At 43.0% G+C, this 21,423-nt stretch overlaps 1 protein-coding gene, 1 non-coding gene and 1 pseudogene across 2 annotated transcripts; 1 reads left to right on the top strand and 2 right to left on the bottom strand.

The window, feature by feature from the left end:
* Nucleotides 1-292: 292 nt before the first annotated feature.
* Nucleotides 293-12,242, bottom strand: STMP1 (short transmembrane mitochondrial protein 1). The gene is made up of 3 exons (XM_002818483.5): nt 11,988-12,242; nt 1,934-1,987; nt 293-649 (listed from the first exon to the last, which is right to left on the bottom strand). The coding sequence occupies exons 1-3, from the start codon at nt 12,000-12,002 to the stop codon at nt 575-577; spliced, it is 144 nt and encodes a 47-aa protein (XP_002818529.1). The 5' UTR covers nt 12,003-12,242; the 3' UTR covers nt 293-574.
* Nucleotides 8,904-9,007, top strand: LOC112134443 (U6 spliceosomal RNA). Its single transcript, XR_002915873.1, has one exon. It is a non-coding gene; the product is annotated as a U6 spliceosomal RNA (small nuclear RNA).
* Nucleotides 12,243-12,397: 155 nt separating the features above from the next.
* On the bottom strand, nt 12,398-16,164 carry LOC129060493 (large ribosomal subunit protein eL15-like; annotated as a pseudogene).
* Nucleotides 16,165-21,423: the final 5,259 nt, after the last annotated feature.

Below are 21,423 nucleotides of genomic sequence, written 5' to 3'. Positions count from 1 at the left end.
CTCAGAATCGTTTCTTAATGAATAGCAAATTGACTTATTGGTTAAATTAGCAACTACGGAGCTGCCTAACAACAGTACAAAATAAATGAATAATTCACCAGAAACTAGCTCTAGATATTAATTTTAATTACTTTGCAGCAACATAATTTAGTACCAAATGTTTAACAAGTACCCATTATAATTACTAAACTGTGAAGTCACTATTATTTGTATCTGACCAGCTATACAAAACTCATCAATTTTTCTCTTGACAAAAGGTAGTAAAAATCGCAAACAATAAAGAAGACACTACTCATTAAAAGTCGTGTTTACTAATCTAGCACCATAATTCCAGTCTTAGAACCTCCCATGCAGTTGGAAAGGGATTATGGGAAGAGGTGAGTATGTTGGAAATGTGGGTAGTTCTCAAATTGGGGCCCCATTTTGCTTGCTTTAAAGCAAAAAACACAGGGTCTAGCAAAGAAGAGAAGTGCTGAGGCTGGAGATGAAAACAAAAGCTTTTGGTTCAGATAGTAAAGAAGGCCCTCAAGAGCAGTGGAATCAGTGTATCCTGAAGGCAGTGCTGGAGGCAGTCTCATGCACTAGGGGGTTTCTTCTTGGCATCCAAGTCCTTTTTAATTTCTTCAAGTTTTTTAGCCAGGTTTGGTATCTTTAAAGAGAAAAAAGATTATTATAATTTTGCACCTACCTAATCAATATTCTTTTACTTCTCTTCCTCCAAAGATAAATGGTTTTACAAGCGTTTATCTTCCTCCAAAAGGGATCTGCTAAATAGTGGTTATTTCTTTTTGCTTTCTTTTTTGAGCTAGGGTTTCACTCTGTCACTCAGGCTGGAGGGCAATGGTGCAAACACAGCTCACTGCAGCCTTGACCTCCAGAGCTCAAGTGATCCTTCCCGCCACAGTCCCGCAAGTAGTTGGGACCACGGATATGCCACCACCCCTGGCTAATTTTTGTATTTTTTGTAAAGATGGGCTTTCGTCACACTGCCCAGGCTGGTCTTGAACTCCTGAGCTCAAGCAATCTGCCCACCTCGGCCTCCCAAAGTGCTAGGATTACAGGCGTGAGCCACTGCACCCGGCCAATAGTGGTATTTCTTAGCCTTATAACTGCATATGAAAGATATCAGAAGTTGTCAGATAAGTATGCTCCTTCTCTGAAACCCACTTCTACTTTTGTATACCCACTTCCGCTCGATCCGGTGCCAAGTAAAGGTTGTACGTATAAACAATAAATGTGACATAATATAGCCTTTGCCTAGAAAACTGTAGGACTCAAACAAAGGTTGACAAAGGAATTCCCTTTGTCATATGAAAAGCTTTATAACAAATCAAGTTAGTATCATGTTTCCCTTGCTTGTCTTTTTCAAACACCTGTCCAGAATCCCCATTCATAGGCTGCTGCACCACCTGGTTTTCAACATCACCATCTATAAAGTGAGGTTAATACAATTTCACAAAACTCTGTCCTCAAATGTGCTACACTTAGAATTTTGGAGATGGAATATAGATCTGTATTTTTCAGTCCCCCTACCCAGATGCATCTCCAAAATTCTAAGTCATCTCTACTACTGGGTAGTGGGGCTGAAAATATTATCCAATTAATTTTTAAGTTCTCACTTACCACATGATTTCCCAAAGAATTTTAAGAGCCCAACTTAATATTACTCTCGGCTAACAAGACACAGCTGAGGATGATCACGAGCCCAGCTAAACTGAAGGGATTTTGCCCTCTTGTGGTGATACGGAGGACAGCTGTTTCATGAGTTGGATTACTTTTTCAAACAATGGCAAACCATTCTACAATACTCAGGAGTTTTGCCTCAGCCCTATGGACTACACTTATGCTGGAAGTCATACCTTACCTCAAACAAAGAAAAGTCACTCTAAAACAGTTACATGGAATCAAAGAAGTCATGGATATGGCCACTTACGTCATAGTTCTGAGCCAGATACATTCCAACCACGTTGCCCAACGTAAATCCAAGCTGAAAAAACAGAACAGTAAGAGTTATAGTGCATGCCGAGTCCTGTGCCAGTCTGATTCCAAACTAAAATACGTAGACAATATCTTCCTAAGAAGCTCAGGACAGTTAGAAGACCTTGACGTCCAGTCTAGGGCTCTGTACAACATGAGAGTCATATTTTTCTTCTATAAACACAGAGATGCCCTCTCCAGAGGCTAAACAGCATACAAAAGAATAAATGGTGACACCAACCAAACATAAGAAAAAAATAAAACAATAAAAAAGAATAAATGGTAACACCGTATAAAGCTACCCTAAATTCTCTTATCCCCTCACAACCCACATAAATACTTGACTACAAGTTCTGGAAACTCAAGCCAAAGTTCAGATTTTTCTTGTTGAATGCTGCAATTTTTTTGTCTTTTTTTGGTTATGGATATTGTTATTCCTTTTTAAATCAAATAAACATTATTCAGTTTTCAAAGTATTCAGTCAAGGCCGGGCACAGAGGCTCACGCCTATATCCCAGCACTTTGGGAGGCCAAAGTGGTAGATCACTTGAGGTCAGGAGTTTGAGACCAGCCTGGCCAACATGGTGAAACCTCGTCTCTACTAAAAATACAAAAATTAGCCAGGCGTGGTGGCTCACGCCTGTAATCCCAGCTATTCGGGAGGCTGAGGCAGGAGAATCACTTGAAACTGGGAGGCAGAGGTTACAGTGAGCTGAGATTGTGCCACTGCACTCCAGCCTGGGAGACAGAGCAAGACTCCATCTCAAAATAAATAAATAAATATTCAGTCAAATCATAGGATCTCAGAGAATGAAAGGACTCTTCACAGTTTACAATCTCTTCATAGTTCAAAAGAGGAACTTGAGGCCCAGGATGGGAAGGGACTTCTCCAAGGACATTCACAACAAGGACAGGACAATCTACATTAGCTTCACACTCAAAAACTAAAATATGTGACGACAGAAAAGAAGAGAAAACTCTGACACACCACTGACAGCACATACGGCTTACCACTCTGACACAGGTACAGTCTAACAGGCAGGACATTTAAGGCCAGTGGGAAACACAGTGACAAGAGACGGGTGCAATTTTTAGAAAACTTTAAATATTTATCCCATTTGGTGACTATTTTCCTAAACAAAAACTGGTTCATGAAAATTTAGACGTACCCAAAAGGGCCAAGGCTCCTCAGCTTTGAGTTTTAATGATAATAATTCCCTGTTTTCCTCTGGTAACTAAGAGGCTCCATCTGGAGCTTAATTTCTCATTTTATAAATTCAAACTAGCATCAATTTTTTTGATCATTTTCTTTAATCATTGTTGCTTTTATTCAATCAATACACAGCAGAGAGGTATAAAAAAATAAAATGTGGTACTTAACACCATCAATCACACATGGCATGACTGAACCTTCTCTTCAAGTTGGAGATGCACATAGGGGAACAGAATGCAGCTGGGTCCTTAGTACGCTTTAAACTTACTAAGCTTGAAACACCAAAAGCATAATTTAAATTGGTTTGTTGTTAGCAATAAAAAACACAGAAGAGGCTATCTAATCTCTAATCATAGACCATTCTGATCATTTGATTAATGAGCTATGGCCTGCAAAATCCTACTTTTACCAATGTTGCACCTTGAAGGAGAATGATTTTTTTCTCCTATGGGTTGAAACCAGGTAGGAACTGGTTTTCCAAATCCAGAAGGAGTATTAAATTTGCTTAAAAGAAGAGAAAACAAATCAAATGAAAGTATTAGCTCTAACACCAAAAAGAAAAAACATGTGATTTTAAAACTTTCAAAAAAAATAATCGGGTTCTGGTTCCACCGCTATCAAGCGGTGTGCCTAAAGCAAGACACTTAACCTCTCTGGAGCTTTGCTGATTTGAGCTTCCTGATTTATAAAACATTATACTCACAATGTAATGTCCAGCTCCAACATTCTAAGATTCCTAGTTCTTACCGTATGTGTATCTAAATAAATGTGGCATGTCTAATGTGGCTTCATTTTGGCAACTTTGCCAGGTATCAGGGCACATGAAAAACTCATGATTATTTCAAAACACAACACAAAACAAAAACCATGAGCCTCTAAACAAGTCATATCAATTCCAGTTTCAGAATACTACCAGATCCACCAAAGGAGTATCATAAGATTAAATACACAAGAAAAATATCACTAAGAGAAATGTTGGGAAAAATGCATGAAGCCAGAAAAGCATATGCAGTATGTCGTTCATGGGATGGTCAATAGGCAAGTTTAGACAAAAAAGTAAAACCTAAATCTGAGGAACAGTGACTCAGTCTGAGAGGTTAGACTGGAGTCAGATTATAGGAGGTCTTGGATGAGCCTGAAACCTCCTTGCAGGCCAAGAATGCCTAACGTCTTCCAGGCCAAGACCTGGAAACCTCATCAGTAGTTCTCTCAGTTGAATGCCATCACAATGCCCTGCTTCCCCCATATCACATGGTCACCCCTTAGTATTCCCTGTAGAGAAGACTGTGGCATAAGGAGTGCAATGCTTTCTTCCCAAGCCCAACATTAAGTGCACTACTATCACACCCTCTCTGTAATAATTTTGAGACTTTAGGTGTATGAAAAAGTAGCTTCTTTTCACAGGAACATTGGGGACAATTAATGGTAAAACACTGGAAGTTTGAGAACAGAGGATTGAGATGAGGAAAGTAGTGTACAGGAAAAATAGATGGGAAGAAGATGCTGGAGCTAAGAGCCCCAAAAGAGAAGTCTAGACTGGCACAGAGCAGTACACAACAGAAGAACTGCATTGTCAGCTCTATAAATAGAGAGTACACTAAGAATCAGTGAAGCTCCACAATCCATTATCCACAATTCTGAAACCCAACTCAATCCAAACTACATTTCATCATAACTCATTTGGTAGCAAACACATATCTGACCTGAACTAAGAGGAGACTATTTATAGTCATTATCACACTTTAGTGTGAATAATCATTTTTTGCTATAGAAATAGAAATCTTTAAATATAGGATCCTGCCTTAGACCTCCTCGCTGAAGAATACATCTCACACCAAAAATTTTAATACATTTGATTACAAAGTGCTATCCCAGATGCTGCTGGGGGTGTTAAGTACTGAGGTACATGATGCAGCTTATTACTTTTCTAAAATCTGAAAGAAATCTGATTTCCCCAATACACATGGCCCCTAAAGATTTTGATTAAGGGACTGCAGACCTTAATATACTAAAAATCAACTTCATATTTAGCCCCATGAAAGGATTAAAAATGATCTCTGCCCTTAGAGAACTTATATGATGAATAGGAAGAAATGCTAGGTAAAATAGTTATATAACAACAGAAGGCAGGACCCTGCACAGGATTTTCAATGTTAACAGATGCTCCAAAAATCAGAACTAGGCCATGCATTAAGTGGCAAAATGAATGATACAGAAGTGATTCTTTTAAGAAATCATACTTGAAAAATATGTACCTCAGGTTGATATTAAAGGCTCTAAATAAGCTAAGTGTTCACATTTAAACTGGTGATATGGTTTGGCTCTGTCCCCACCCAAATCTCATCTTGAATTCCCACATGTTGTGGGAGGGACCCAGTGGGAAGTAACTGAATCATGGGGGCAGGTCTTTCCCATGCTGTTCTCGTGATAGTGAATACGTCTCATGAGATCTGATGGTTTTATAAAGAGGAGTTCCCCTGCACAAGCTCTCTGTCTGCTGCCATCCGTGTAAGACGTTACTTGCTCCTCCTTGCTTTCTGCCATGATTGTGAGGCCTCCCCAGCCATGTGGAACTGTAAGTCCATTAAACCCTTTTTCCCGTATAAATTACCCAGTCTCGGGTATGTCTTTATCAGCAGTGTGAAAACGGACTGATACAACTGGTAAAGGAAATGCGAAGAAAACTGAATGTGGGAAATCAAGGCACGAGATGGGAATGGAGGTGTGATGACTGGCATAAAAGAAACAGGCCTGACTGGAAAAGAGAATTTGAGTTAAAGAATGGAGAGAATTAAGTATGGAAAGCTGGGAAGGTCTAGATGTTGGGCTTCGACAAGCAGGTAGGGCAGCCAGGTACAATGGCTACACTTGTAATGCCAGTACTTTAGGAAGACAAGGTGAGAGGACGGCCTGAGCCCAAGAGTTTGAGACCAGCCTGGGCATCACGGTGAAACCACATCTCTACCAATAAAATGCAAAATTAGCTGGGTGTGGTGGCATACATCTGTAGTCCCAGCTACTCTGAAGGCTGAGGTGGGAGGATCACTTGAGCCCAGGAGGTAGAGGTTACAGTGAGCTAAGATCATGCCACTGCACTCCAGCCTGGGCAACACAGGCAGGGGAGTTTCCTTCACACGCAATCGTGGTAGGGAGCCACTGACTACTCTTTGCCCTCAGCAACATGATGAAAGCATTGCCTGAGAAGCACTCTTCCGGTACCTATACTCAGAAAAGGCTGAGGAAACAAGGACCTACCAGATGATGAAAAGATGCAGGAATTTAAAAAGGTAATTTTTTTTTAAGAAAACCAAGTACCTATTAGAGAAAAGCCGATTACTGTGGTGGCAAGCAAACAAGACTGAATTGTTTCTATTGATCAATAAAGACCAATGGAATAGAGTGGAGAGCCCAGGAATACACCATAAAGGCTTATTTATGGTCAAGTGATTTTCAACAAGAGTGCCAAGGAACTCAATATGGAAAGAAAAGTCTTTCCAAGAAATGGTGCTGGGAATAATCTTTTCAAGAAATGGTGCTGGGACAATGGGATATCCACATGCAAAGAATAAAGTTGGACTCCTACCTCACACTATATACAAAAATTAACCCAAAATGGATTAAAGACCTAAATGAAAGAGCTAAAACTATAAAACTCTTCGAAGAAATCATAGGCGTAAACCTTCATGAGTGGGGCTGGGCAAATAGCTTTCTCAGATATGACACCAAAAGTACAAGTAACCAAAAAAAAAAATTGGACCTCATCAAAATTAAAAATGTCTGTGTTTCAGAGAATACCATCAGGAAAGTCAAAAGACAACACACAGAATGAGATAAAATATTCTCAAATATATATCTGATAAGGGATCTGTATCCAGAATATATAAATAATTCTTACAACTGAGTGACACAAAAAAACTCAATTTAAAAATGGGCAAATTGGCCAGGCGCAGTGGTTCACACCTGTAATCCCACACTTTGGGAGGCCAAGGTGGGTGGATCACCTGAGGTCAGGAGTTCAACACCAGCCTGGCCAACTTGGTGAAACCCCGCCTCTACTAAAAATACAAAAATTAGCCAGGCATGGTGGTGGACGCCTGTAGTCCCAGCTACTCGGGAGGCTGAGGCAGGAGAAATCGCTTGAGCCCAGGAAGCAGAGGTTGCAGTGAGCTGAGACTGCACCACTGCACTCCAGCCTGGGCGACAAAGCGAGACTCCGTCTCAAAAATAAATAAATAAAATAAAACAAAAATAAAAATGGGCAAATGATGTGAAAGGATTTCTCCAAAGCTACAAACAGTCAACAAGCACATGAAAAGATGCTCAGCATTAGTCACTGAGGAAATGCAAAGCAAAACCATAATGAGGAACTACATCACACCCACTAGAATTACTTTAACAAGAACAATAAGAGCTACACGAAATGTTGGCGGGGATGTGTAGAAATTGAAACCGTCATACATTACTGGTGAGAATGTAAAACGGTGCAGCTACTCTGGAAAACAGTCCAAAAGTTCCTCAAAAAGTTGAGCATAAAGATACCATATGATGCAGCAATCCCACTTTAGGGTATATACTCAACAGAACTGAAATACATATCCACACAAAAGCCTGTATACAAATATTCCTAGCAAGATTACTCATCATAGCCACAAGTGGAAACATATTGAATGTCCATCAACTGGTGAAATAATTAACAAAATAGAAATAAACATAACAAACAAGCTGCAAGACAATTATTCAGAAGTTAATGAAAAGACATGAGACCTAAATAAATGAGGAAATGGATCATAACAGTGTAATAGTGTAAGGCCAGGCACAGTGGCTCACACCTGTAATCCCAGCACTTCGGGAGGCAGAGGTGGGCAGATCACATGAGGCCAGGAGTTTGAGACCAGCCTGGCCAACATGGCGAAACCCTGTGTCTACTAAAAATACAAAAATTAGCTGGGGATGGTGGCACACGTCTGTAATCCCAGCTACTTGGGAAGGTAAGGCACGAGAATCGCTTGAACCCAGGAGGCAGAGGTTGCAGTGAGCCAAGATTGCATCACAGCATTCCAGCCTGGGTGACAGAGTGAGACTCTGTCTCAAAAACAAAACAAAACAAAGACATAATAGTGTAAAGGTTTCAGGAGCATAAGTCATTAGGAGGGCCTCATGGAAAAAGATCAGAGTGGGGCCATGAAGAGTATTTAGGAAGGCAAAAAGGATAAAGGGAACACCGGCCGGGCGCAGGGGCTCACACCTGCAATCCCAGCACTTTGGGAGGACGAGGTGGGTAAATCACTTGAGGTCAGGAGTTCGAGACCAGCCTGGCCAACATGGTCTCTACTAAAAAATATAAAATTAGCCAGGTGTGGTGGCGTATGCCTGTAATCCCAGCTACTTGGGAGGGTGAGGCAGGAGAATCACTTGAACCCAGGAGGCAGAGAGTGCAGTGAGCCGAGATGGCACCAGTGCACTCCAGCCTGGGTGACAGAGTGAGATTCTGTCTCAAAAAAAAAAAAAAGCAACAGATTACAATAACACAATAACAGCATCATAGGCAGTGTGCACAAAGCCCCCAGCAGTGCCATCATGTTAGCTTCCCGCCAAAAGCATCCTTAAAATAACTCTAGCTAAACCTTACGATTAAGGAAGCAGTAGCTTTCCTCAGGTAGTGTTGGTAACTATCTGCAAAGAGGTGTCTTTTACTGCAGTGAAAGAAAGGGGGGTGCTCACTTTGGCAGCACATACACTAAAACTGGAATGATACAGAGATCAGAACGGCCCCTGCGCAAAGATGACACACAAATTTCTGAAGCACTGCATTTAAAAAAAAAAAAAAAAGTCTAGGAGCAGTGACTCAAGCCCATAACCAACACTTTGTGAGACTGAGGTGGGAGGATTGCTTCAGCCCGGGAGTTCAAGACCAGCCTGGGCAATATAGTGAGACCCTATCTCTACTATTAAAAATAATAATAATAAAGGGGAAAAACTGCAGTAAAAGAAAAGGGGAAAATCACAGGAACAAGGTCTCTTCAAGATAGGGACAAAGGGAGAATATTTTAATCTGAGGAGGAATATGAATAATGGAAGGAAGTTATCACCAACACAAGCAAGTGCAGTGGTTTTCAAACTGTCCACAAATCACAACTGTAGGAGAAACATCTTAGAGGGTTCCAAAATGTGTAATGACAATGCACCTGCTTAACTTGTGACTGTTTGATCACTTCTAAACCTTTCCTATCACCTACCCTTCTGAGAGAAGCTAATCCCCACTTGAGAAGAAACTCAATCAGGGTTCAAATGAACCCTGCAAAAGAAAAACTGAACACTATCTGAATCCTTGTTGAGTGCTCCTGTTTTTAAGTTCTTTAATGTGTTAACTCATTTTTAATCCTCACAACAAAACTGTGAGGTGGGTTTGCATTTTCAGATGTGGAAATGGGAGCACAGAAAATTTCAATAGCCCACCCACGCTACCACAGCTTGAAAATGATGGGAGGCAGGGTTCAAACTGAGAAGTCTGACTCTGAAGTTTACTCTCTTAAACACTAGAACATGATGGTCATTTTTTTATAGATGACTGAACACAAAGAGAAATACTTGCTCAACTTTAGAGTCAGTGGCTCATTTGACAGAGGTGGAATCAATGTGAAAAGTAATGCTATCCACTTATTTAAAAAAAAAAAAAAAAAACAATGAGGTGGAAGACCAGAGGGTGAGAGAACATCAGTGTTCAGTTACTTCTGAGCTAGGAATATAATGGACAGCTTTAGCATCTCTCCTTAAATACTGAGAATTCTGAATTCTCAAATCAGAATCTGACCAGGCACAGTGGCTCATGCCTGTAATCCCAACACTGTGGGAGGCCTAGACAAGACCTATCTCTACAAAAAAAAAATTTAAAAATTAGTCAGGGGTGATGGTGTGGGCCTGTAGTCCTAGCTACTACTAAATAGGCTGAGGTGGGAGGACTGCTTGAGGCCAGGAGTTAAAGACTGCACTGAGCCATGATTGTGCCACTGGACTCTAGCCTAGGTGACAAAGAGAAACCTTGTCTCAAAAAAAAACTCATTCTGCAAAACCACTTAGAAAGTTAACTGTAATTGAATCATGTCCTCTCAGTTTATCAATGAGCAACAGATATAGCAGGCAGCTCAATTACATCATCCTATACTCTGGAGCTAAGTGATACCGCTTTTAATCTAGTGTTTACTACAAGAAAATGACTGTCATTATTCTGAACTCCTAAACTAACATCTAGTTAGGACACTACAGAAACTCCTAGAGGTAAAGGAGCAGCCCTGTCTTAGCTGGGCAGATTAAGGACACTCTTTTGACTAATTGGATTTAACAATCCATTACCATCTTTCAAAAGGACAAAAGGGGTGAATTTTGTGTTTTAATCTCTTTGATAAAGATACAGCATTTGGGGCCGGGCGCGGAGGCTCACGCCTGTAATCCCAGCACTTTGGGAGGCTGAGGCAGGTGGATCTCGAGGTCAGCAGATCGAGACCATCCTGGCCAACAGGGTGAAACCTCGTCTCTACTAAAAATACAAAAATTAACTGGGCCTGCTGGCACGCGCCAGCTACTCGGGAGGCTGAGGCAGGAGAATCGCTTAAACTCAGGAGGCGGAGGTTGCAGTGAGCCGAGATCGCACCACTGCACTCCAGCCTGGCGACAGAGCAAGATTCCGTCAAAACAAACAAACAAAAAAAAAGATACGGCATTCGAGCCGGGAGCGGTGGCTCACGCCTGTAATCCCAGCACTTTCGAAGGCTGAGGCGGGTTGATCACTTGAGGTCAGGAGTTCAAGACCAGCCTGGCCAACTTGGTGAAACCCATCTCTACTAAAAATACAAAAATTAGCCGAGCATCCTCGTGCGCGCCTGTAATCCCAGCTACTCCGGAGGCCGAGGAGGGAGAATCGGTTGAACCCGGGAGGTGGAGGTTCCAGTGAGCCGAGATCGCGCCACTGCACTCCAGCCTGACGACATAGCGAGACTCCGTCTCAAAAAAAACAAAATAAATAAATAAATAAATAAATAAAAATTAGAAGTTGAAAGCATCAAGTTTTGAATGCACAATAGCTTGGCAGAAAAACTTTCACTTGAAAATTTGATGAGCAACTCCTCCTGGAACCTTCACCAGGCAATCTTTGAAATATACCAAGTTTTGCCAGAAAACTCGTTTTTAACTCAAATAAGGAGCCAGGAGAAATAGTCTGCTTACTCATGCTTACACATTTTGGGAAAAATTACTTGTATACCAGTGTCTGACTCATTCCTCCAACTCTGAAAGGTCTGATGAGGACTTAGCCTCTCGGACTTCGTGAGGTGGCTAATTTACGGTTTATTCCTGGCCTTCCTACCTCCTCAGAAACGCCAACTAGCAGGGCTCCACAGCAGGGACCGGCCGGCGACTATGTAATGGAACAGGAGCGCAGAAAGAAAGGGGGGCGGACTACGAAAAGTCATCAAGGACCACACAAGCTTTAATACAAGTATTACACAATGAGCGCGGGGCGCGGCACACAATAAGTAGCTCTGGAAACGCACACTCTCTGACACCTCAAAGTTTTAGGGACTTGGATGGCTGCAGAAAAATATTGGCAAAGGGATTTTCTGGGGAGGCAGGAAGAAAACGGCCGCCCTGCGAGGCGACGACCAGGCGCGGGGGCCGAAGGGACCGCTGGACCCACGCCCAGGCCGGGTCGGCGGGGTCGGCGGGGTCGGCAGTCCTCAAGGGGGAAATGGGGTCCGAGGCACGCCCCAGGCAGCGGGCCCCGCTCTTCGGCAGCTCCACTCACCAGGAACTGGAGCATGATGTCGGCGGGAAGGGCGAGGAGGGCGCGATGGACTGCAGCAGCTCCGCGGGCCGGTGCGAGCCTACCTCCCCATGCGCGGGGGGCGGAACCCCCCGTCGACTTCCGGGTCACGCCCCGCCCCGCCCCGCTCCTCCCACTCAGTCCGCGCCCGGAAACGACTTGCAGTGTCGCAGCGGCCAGGTTCCCCCTGGCGGAGCGCGTCGGTCCCACCGCCTGAACCGGCGGGGCCGCGAGCGCGCGACAGGACTTGCGAAGAGCAAGTCCCGAGCCTGGCTGGGCAGCCTTGAGCATCCCGCCTCTGTAAACCTGGGCCGAGGCCCAGGAATCTATATTATTCTCAGCACGCGGACTATTCTGATACACAGCCCAGTTTAGGGCTCTCTGGCCTAGAAGGACAGCATGAGCAGCGGGTCCAATCCCTAGGTTCGCAGCTGAATCGTGGGGGCTTTTGCAACATCCTCTACTTGGGCCCAGCTGGACTTTGCGGGGAGGAAAGGAGGCTTGTAGCTCTCAAAGCTCCTCAGGTGTGCTGTGTAATCAGCGTTGAAGACCCAAGGTAGAGGCTGTGTGCTTAAGAAGCTCGGATGTTGGGCTTTGGAGTCTAGTGATACCGGATGGGGCCCATGCTGCCGTGTGCCGCACGCCAGTCACTGAGATGATGAGTTTTGTAGCAGAGAAAGGGTTTATTCACCAGGCAGGCAGCCGAGGAGACGGGAGAACAGATCTCAAATCTGCCTCCCCAAAGATGGGTTTTAGGGATGTTTATGGGATGGAGGAGCAGGGTGGTCTGAGGTGTGGGGAAAGGCGGTTGAAGGTAAGGAAAAGTTTGGCAATGGGTTATCTGCGCGAGGTAGTCAAGCTTCATGGCTCTTCATAGGATATATGGTCACAAAATGACATCCTTAGCATGATCTGAGGGTGGAGGTTTTGGCCCTCTAATGTCAGAAGGACACCCATCGGGCTTTCATGCAGGCCCAGTTGAGGGGTTCGTGGTCCCAGCTGGTTTAAACTGTACAAGAACTGACCCCAACTTCCTGAAAAACAAGAAACCTTTATCAAGCAACCCAGATGTCAGAGATGTTATCCATAAGGAAGCTAGTGGGAGCTTAGATTTATATTGTTTAGCTCTGTGACTTTAGCTATGTGGGTTTTTTAATCCACTAAAAGCAGGTGACTAAAAACAAGTGAGAGAAGTTACCTGTGGCAGGCCTCATCAGGTTGGCCCTCAGTTTCACTGGCTCAGCTGGGTTTCTTGCCTGGGGTGGCCATAGGTCCTGTTGACAATTTGGTATCATCGCCACAGAGTCTGTTCTGTCAGTCTTCTGGTCTGTGTATATGTGTGTGTTTTTCTCTCTCTCTTTTAAAGAACTTATTTTAAGCCTATTATACCACACAGTATGTTTTAAACACTAACTCCGTAATAAGATATATAACTCCCTAATAAGATAAAGCAAAGAAAAAAAAAGTTCATCTTATTAGAAACAAGATACACCATCACTTACTGTCTTCAAACATTATTGCACTTTAATTTTCATAATTTGAGAAAGCATTCATGAAACAATCTGCAGACTAGTTTTAACAGACAAATAACACCTGTAAGCAGACATGACTGTCCTAAATTGTTTATTAGGTATGACTTTTACAAACTTTTTTTTTTTTTGAGACGAGGTCGCTCTGTCGCCCAGGCTAGAGTGCAGTGGCACAATCTAGGCTCACTGCAAGCTCCGCCTCCCAGGTTTACGCCATTCTCCTGCCTCAGCCTCCCGAGTAGCTGGGACTACAGGTGCCCGCCACCACAACCGGCTAATTTTTTGTATTTTTAGTAGAGACGAAGTTTCACCGTGTTAGCCAGGATGGTCTCGATCTCCTGACCTTGTGATCTGCCCGCCTTGGCCTCCCAAAGTGCTGGGATTACAGGCGTGAGCCACCGCGCCCAGCCCAAACTTTACTTATATTAGTGGTAACGGAGCTGGAAAGTATCACGCCTTCTCCAAGCTGCCCAGCAAGAACCATCAATAGTGTGGTGGAACTTACGGCACTTTCCAAGGCCACAGCTCCTTTGGCCTGCAGATGTCAGCCCACACATCTCCCTCTGCTTGTGGACTGGTTTGGTGATCGACTGGGTGTCAGGATTTCTTCTGATAACTTCATAGAATGGATCAATGAGGATAACCTCAAAAAAATTGTATGTGGAATCTTCACCAACCCAGTAAGAATTCAGGATTCTTAGAGCGCCACAGTTGTGTCCAACTCGCTCCTCTGCAATGGACTGAAGGCTTCCAGCAAACTTTAGCTGGTTAACACCATGATGGACAGGCTTGCCATAAGTTGCACCCTTAGGAACTGGGCATTTTCGGCCACCATGGTGAACGTGAATCCTATATATAATGTAACCTTGCTTGGCCTTGTAGCCCAGCTGGCGTGCTTTATCAGGCCGGGGGGGGTGGTGGGCAGGGAGCCCCGTGGACAGCAGAGAGCTGGCGGTACTGCCAGCAGCGGACCCTCAGAAGAAAGCGCATGACATCAGACTGCTTCTTCCTCCTTTGCTCCTGGATGTACTTGTATGCATCCATTTTGGCTTACCTGATGGCTACTGCCAGACAGAAAGGAAAGAGCCTTACTCCCCCTGGTCTGTGTTTTAACATTAATGCTGATCAGTTGTTGCATTTAAACTGCAAAGGAGAGGGGATATAACGAGGCATGTCTGACCTCCCATACCATCATGTCTGGGAACTCAGTTTTAACGTCTTTCTGGAGTCCCTTTGGCCAAAAAGAGGGTCTGTTCAATCAATGGAAGGGATTTAGGATGTTTAGTTTACCTAGAGAATAGGAAAGCTATAGGAATCTAAGCAACATTTCCTATTTCTGCTTTTCTCCAAACATCTCTCATTGTTCTCTCTGTCTTCCCCCACCCACTTCCTGGTTTTTCTGCTTTCCAGCATATTGCCACTGCAACCTACCTGAGTTTATTTATTAAATGGCTAACCAATAGAGACACTCTGTGGTTAGCCATTTGTATTAGTCTGTTTTCGCACTGCTATAAAGAACTCCCTAAGACTGGGTAATTTGTAGAGGATAGGCGTTTAACTGACAATTCTGCATGGCTGGGGAGGCCTCAGGATACTTAAAATCATGGTGGAAGGCTAAAGGGAAGCAAGGAACATCTCACATGGTAGCAGGAGAGAAAAAGGGAGGGGGGAGCTGCCAAACACTTTTAAACCATCAGATCTCTTGAGAACTCACTATCAAGAGAACAGCATGAGGGAAATTGCCCCCATGATCCAATCACCTCCCACCAGGTCCCTCCCTCGACACGTCGGGGCTACAGGGATTACAATTGGAGATGAGATTTGGGTGGGGCCACAGAGCCAAACCATATCACCATTTAACAAGTAAACTCAAGTAAGTTGAGTTTACTCCTAATAGGATCTCTCTCTCTTTGCCATTCTTGAATGCCAGGGAAAGGAAAACTGATGGGTCAAGATGGTGTCAGATGCTCCACAATCAACTACAACTAGAAAGGGCAGGGTCCCTTTGAACTAAAGTGGCTGCCAAGAGGGAAGAGGGAAGGGATACTAGGAGATGGTTACAACACACCATACTTTCCAGTCTGTCCAGGTTAAAACTTGACTCACTCAAGACTTAACCAGTGCTTCTCAACTTTAATCTTCATTCACATCACCTGGGCATCTTATTAAACTACATGTTCTGATTCAGTACGTCTATGGTAGGGCCTAACTTTCTGTATTTCTTTCAACCCCAAATGATGTTGCTGGTCTATGGACCAGACTTTGAGTTGCAAGATGCCGGACTGTGAGCTACACTGAGGGTGAGGACTTCACCTGTTGAGCTCATGACTCCATCCTCAGCGCCCAACAAGTGTCTGGCACAGCCTCTGAACAACAATATAAGGATAGTTATTAAAATTTCTTTCGTAGAATCTTATCCTCTCCTTAAGATAAGGCTTAAGTGAAGCCCAGCTTTTCCTCTAAGGCTTTTTCAAAGGTGTTTTCTCTAAATAACCACAGGGCATGGAGAAGCAAGGCAGGACTCTTTTGCTCCCCACTGCTACTTCCAGATTATCCCTTCAATATTCTTATATAAAAACACTTCCTTTACTTTCCTGTTTACCATTAGGTCCCACTTTTTTTTTTTTTTTTTTTTTGCAGTGGGGTCTAGCTCTGTCACCCAGGCTGGAGTGCAATGCCACGATCTCGGCTCACTGCAACCTCTGCCTCCTGGGTTCAAGCGATTCTCCTGCCTCAGCCCCCGGAGTAGCTGGGATTACAGGCGCCCGCCACCATGCCCAGCTAATTTTTATATTTTTAGTAGAGACAGGGTTTCATTGTATTGGCCAGGCTGGTCTCAAACTCCTGACCTCGTGATCCACCCGCCTTGGCCTCTCAAAGTGCTGGGATTACAAGCGTGAGCCACCGCAACCAGCCTACCTTTAGCCCTTCTTACTGTCTTAATCTGTTGATTTCTGAGGCAGTCTCCTCATTCACTGAAGGCTTTGGCATCTAACCCACAGCCTTCCTTTCAGTGCCACATTATCGTAATTTTGGGTGACTTCAAGGCCATATACGCTTGTACTTTCCAGAACTCCTTCCTTCCAGTGATCTTCACCTTCACCCCCCTTCAGCAGTGCTCTACCGTGATCGTAACACTTTGTCATATCCTAGACCTGTGAAGTATACTCCCAAATCCTACCTCCTCTCCTATCAGCCCTTTGACCTTAGCCAGATCTCCACTCAGCTATTCCATATTCTCATGAGCTATGAGCCCCCTTCTGGAAGGCTTCAGTCCTTTTCTGTCTAGTCTATACCCCAAGAGACCAGGACTTTAAGGACCGTTACTCTCAATTCTCTTATCCAGTGGTCTTCTCTGATACTTACCTTTTAAAATTCTAATTTTTGATCTCCACCTTTTCCAGTCCCATACCAGTGATTCTAAGCACTAAATGGAGAAAAGATGGATCATTCAGCAAATGATACTCATCTGACCAGGATCATTACCTGGAAAAAATGATGATGTTGGGTTCCTACTTTACACTTTGCACATAAATTATAGATAACATAAATGGCACTGCACACATAAGTAACAGCTTAAATAAGACAAAAAATACTAAAATCATTAGGAGAAAAAGAGAGAAGTTATTTTATAATCTACAAATGAGAGTGGAAGCTTTTTCACATGACCAACATGACACAAAACCCAGAAGCCATAACAGATTGAGAAAATCAACTACATAAAAATTTAAAAATTCTGTAAACACTTTTTGTGAAACAGGTGACAGTGCTAACTTCCTTTATATAAAGATCTGCTACAAATCAGTGAGACCAGTGGCTCAATAAAATATGGCCAAAGGATTTGAACAGTTCACAGAAAAGGAAATACAAATGGTTCAAACATATGAAAAGATACTGTGGGTGGCATTTATGTTAATACTAAGAGAAATGTGGATTAATACTATAATGAGGTACCATTTTTCTCCAAATTGGCAAAAATCAGAAAGCTTGGCCAGGCGCAGTGGCTCACACCTATAATCCCAGCACTTTTGGGAGGCTGAGGTGGGCAGATCACTTGAGTCCAGGAGTTTGAGACCAGCCTAGGCAACGTGGTGGAACCCCATCTCTACAAAAAAATATGAAAATTACCTGGCTGTGATGATGTGCGCCTGTAGTCCAGCTACTTGGGGGTGCTGAAGCAGGAGGATCGCTTGAACCCGGGAGGTCAAGGCTGCAGTCAGCTGTGACTGCACCACTGCATGCCAGCCTAGGTGACAAAGTGAGACCCTGTCTCAAAAACAAAAAAATGAAATAAAATTTAAACAGCTTGATAACATACTGTGTTGGAAGTAGTGCGGGAACAGGCACAGTTTACACAACATTGAGGGGGGAATGAATTGTTAAAACTTTCATGGAGGCAGTTTGGCCAGAACTATAATTTTAAGTAAGCATAACTTTCTCCTAGCAATTGCTGAAATTATGCTCAAAAACATTCATTGTAGAAAAAGGTTGGAAACAATGTTAACCAATAAATTAACGATTAAAATCATGCTATGTATCTACATTGAAATACTTGTGCAAGAGAAAAGAGCTTTATGTGTTGATATGGAAATATCCTCAAGTGAAAAAAGCAAGGTGTTGGTATGCTACCATTTGACGCACTGACAAAAATATCAGTGGGAAGGAATGTACTATTCAATAAATCATAAAATTATCCATATGGAAAAAAGTAAACGTAGATTATACCATTCACAAATATCAATGCCAGAGAAATTAATGACCTAAGGAGGAGGCAACATTTTTAAATGCCAAAAGAAAATACAGAAGAGTATCTTTATGATTTCAAGTGGGAGAAAATGTTTAGATAAAGAGCACATACCATCAAGGAAAAGATTTGACACATTAAAATGTAAACAAGTATACCATAAAAAAGTTGAAAAGATAATCCAACAGACTGGTTGTCTGAAAAGAGAAAACTGAAAAAAACTGAAGCCATTCTGAATGGCTTCAATTCAGCCATGTGTAATTCAGCAATTACATGTAAATTCAGGATGTGTAATTACCTCCTACACATCAAAAAGAAAAAACCCAATAGAAAAAAAAATGGGTAAAGCTTCTTAAAGGGGGGAAAGAATGGTACACAAAATATGCAAATCAATTGAGATAATATTTTATACCCATTAGATTGGCAAAATTAAAAAGCATGACAACCGGGCCGGGCGCGGTGGCTCAGGCCTGTAATCCCAGCACTTTGGGAGACCGAGGCGGGCGGTTCACGAGGTCAAGAGATCGAGACCATCCTGGCCAACACGGTGAAACCCTGTCTCTAGTAAAAATACAAAAATTAGCTGGGCGTGGTGGCATATGCCTGTAGTCCCAGCTACCCAGGAGGCTGAGGCAAGAGAATCGCTTGAACCCAGGAAGTGGAGGTTGCAGTGAGCCGAGATCGCGCCACTGCACTCCAGCCTGGCAACAGAGCGAGACTCCATCTTAAAAAAAAAAAAAAAAGGCCGGGGGCCCATCCCGGTTGCAAGGTTTTTTAAGAACAAGATATTTCAAGTATCCCTCCGTGGATCACTTATTATAATGGGAAACATATATTTTACAACAAAGATGTGTGTCAAATACCACCTTAACCAAATGGTCAAGCTTAATATCATTGGACACACTGATATGCACATTCTCCTGATGTGATACACTGAAGGCACAAATCAACTGTAAAAGTGTGGTGTTCTGGCCACAACTGTTTAACCTGAGCCTAATCAAAAGAAAACAAATTGTAGGACCTTTTCTAAAACAGCTAAAAAATGTCAGTTATAAAAGCCTCCCATCCTCTGAAAAACCAGGGAACTGTTTTAGAATAAAAATTGACTAAGGAGATAACTAAATATTGGGCCTGGTGTGGTGGCTCACACCTGTAATCCTAGAACTTTGGGAAGCCGAGGTGGGCAGATCACTTGAGGCCAGGGGTTCGAGAGCAGACTGGCCAACACAGTGAAACCCTGTCTCTACTAAAAAAAATACAAAAATAGGCCGGGCATGGTGGTGCACGCCTATAATCCCAGCTACTCAGGAGGCTGAGGCACGAGAATCACTTGAACACGGGAAGCAAAGGTGGCAGTGAGCCACGATCGAGCCACTGTACTCCAGCCTGGGCAACACAGCAAGACTCTGTCTCAAAAAATAAAATAAAATAAAGAGATAACTAAATATAACGTGTGATTCTTTTTTTTTTTTTTTTTTTGAGACACAGTCTCACTCTGTCGCCCGGGCTGGAGTGCAGTGGCGCGAACTCGGCTCACTGCGAGCTCCACTTCCCGGGTTCACACCATTCTCCTGCCTCAGCCTCCCGAGTAGCTGGGACCACAGCCGCCTGCCACCACGCCTGGCTAATTTTTTGTATTTTTAGTAGAGAGGGGTTTTCACCGTGTTAGCCAGGATGGTCTCGATCTCCTGACCTTGTGATCCGCCCACCTCGGCCTCCCAAAGTGCTGGGATTACAGGCGTGAGCCACCGCGCCCGGCCAATGTGTGATTCTTAATTGGATCCCGGGTTAAAAAAAAAAAAAAAAAAAAGTTCTAAAGGGCATTTTTAGGACAATTGAGGAAATTTTAATGGACAAGATTAGATATTTTTATTGTATTTTATTGTCAAATTTCTTGGATATGATAATGGTATTGTGGTTAGAAAGGAAATATCCTTGTTCTTACTTGCTAAAATATTTAGTGATAAAGTGTCATAATGTCTATAATTTAGGGAAGAAAACTAGTATATATACACATTAAAAAAACAAAGCAAATGTGCAAACTGTTGACAACTGGTGAATCTAGGTGAAAACTGTATGGGTTCATGGTACTTTTCTTCCAACTCTTTTGAAGATTTAAAATTGTTCAAAATAATTGGGAAGGCCGGGTCACGCCTGTGATCCCAGCACTTTAGGAGGCGGAGGCGGGCAGATCACCTGAGGTCAAGGAGTTGGAGAACAGCCTGGCAAATAAGGTGAAACCCCGTCTCTACTAAAAATACAAAAACTAGCCGGGCATAGTGGCGGGCACCTGTAATCTCTGCTACTTGGGAGGCTGAGGCATGAGAATCACTTGAACCTGGGAGGCAGAGGTTGCAGTGATCTCAAATTGTGCCACTGCACTCTAGCCTGGGCGACAGAGCAAGACTTAGTCTCAAAAAATAATGAAATAAATAAGTTGAGAAAACACTAGACAAATATTTAGAAAAGCTTATGTTGTATATTAACAGCTGTTACGGCTCAGATTAAGTTCAGACATAATTTCTATATTACTAACTGACCAAGACTACAGTAGTAATGACTAGGAAGAGAGTATGTACCTCTTTTTGATTTTCTATCCCACCAAACTGATTCACTTAGTAAAAACGACATATTTAAATCCTACATTTATTTAAAATTTAAATGTAGCTTTTCAAAACAAACTACCCAACACTGGTTTTATCCTCTTTGCTTGCTTCGCTGAAGAGTGCATGCTGCACCTGGCGCCCTCTCTCCATGCACCAGGTAACAGAATGCAGAGGTCAGGCTGAATGTCAACCTCTCCCTGCTGTGTCACACAAACATTTCTGGTCAGCAGCACGATGCAGCTGCAGGCCTGCCCGCCACTCCCTCCCACACACTCCTCCACTGCCCCAGATTCTGATCCACAGTCAGTGGTAATTTGGGACAAAATGATAAGAAAACAATATGAAACGCAGTAAATCCAAAATCTTTATTTTTTTAAGACTATGGACTTGTAATCTGATAGTAAAGGGAGGAAGCCTTAATTTGCAAGACAATTCTTGCAAGGATATGTACAACATAATTTTTATTTCTATGGAATGGAATCAAACCCAGACAGAGACTACAGAATATATACTAGAAATTAGCAAATGCCAGGAATGGA

Source organism: Pongo abelii, chromosome 6 (assembly GCF_028885655.2).
Source record: "Pongo abelii isolate AG06213 chromosome 6, NHGRI_mPonAbe1-v2.0_pri, whole genome shotgun sequence".
In the NCBI taxonomy this organism is placed as follows: Eukaryota; Metazoa; Chordata; class Mammalia; order Primates; family Hominidae; genus Pongo; species Pongo abelii.
The sequence above is the reverse complement of the archived record's forward strand: the minus strand, read 5'-3'. Positions and strand labels throughout refer to the sequence as shown.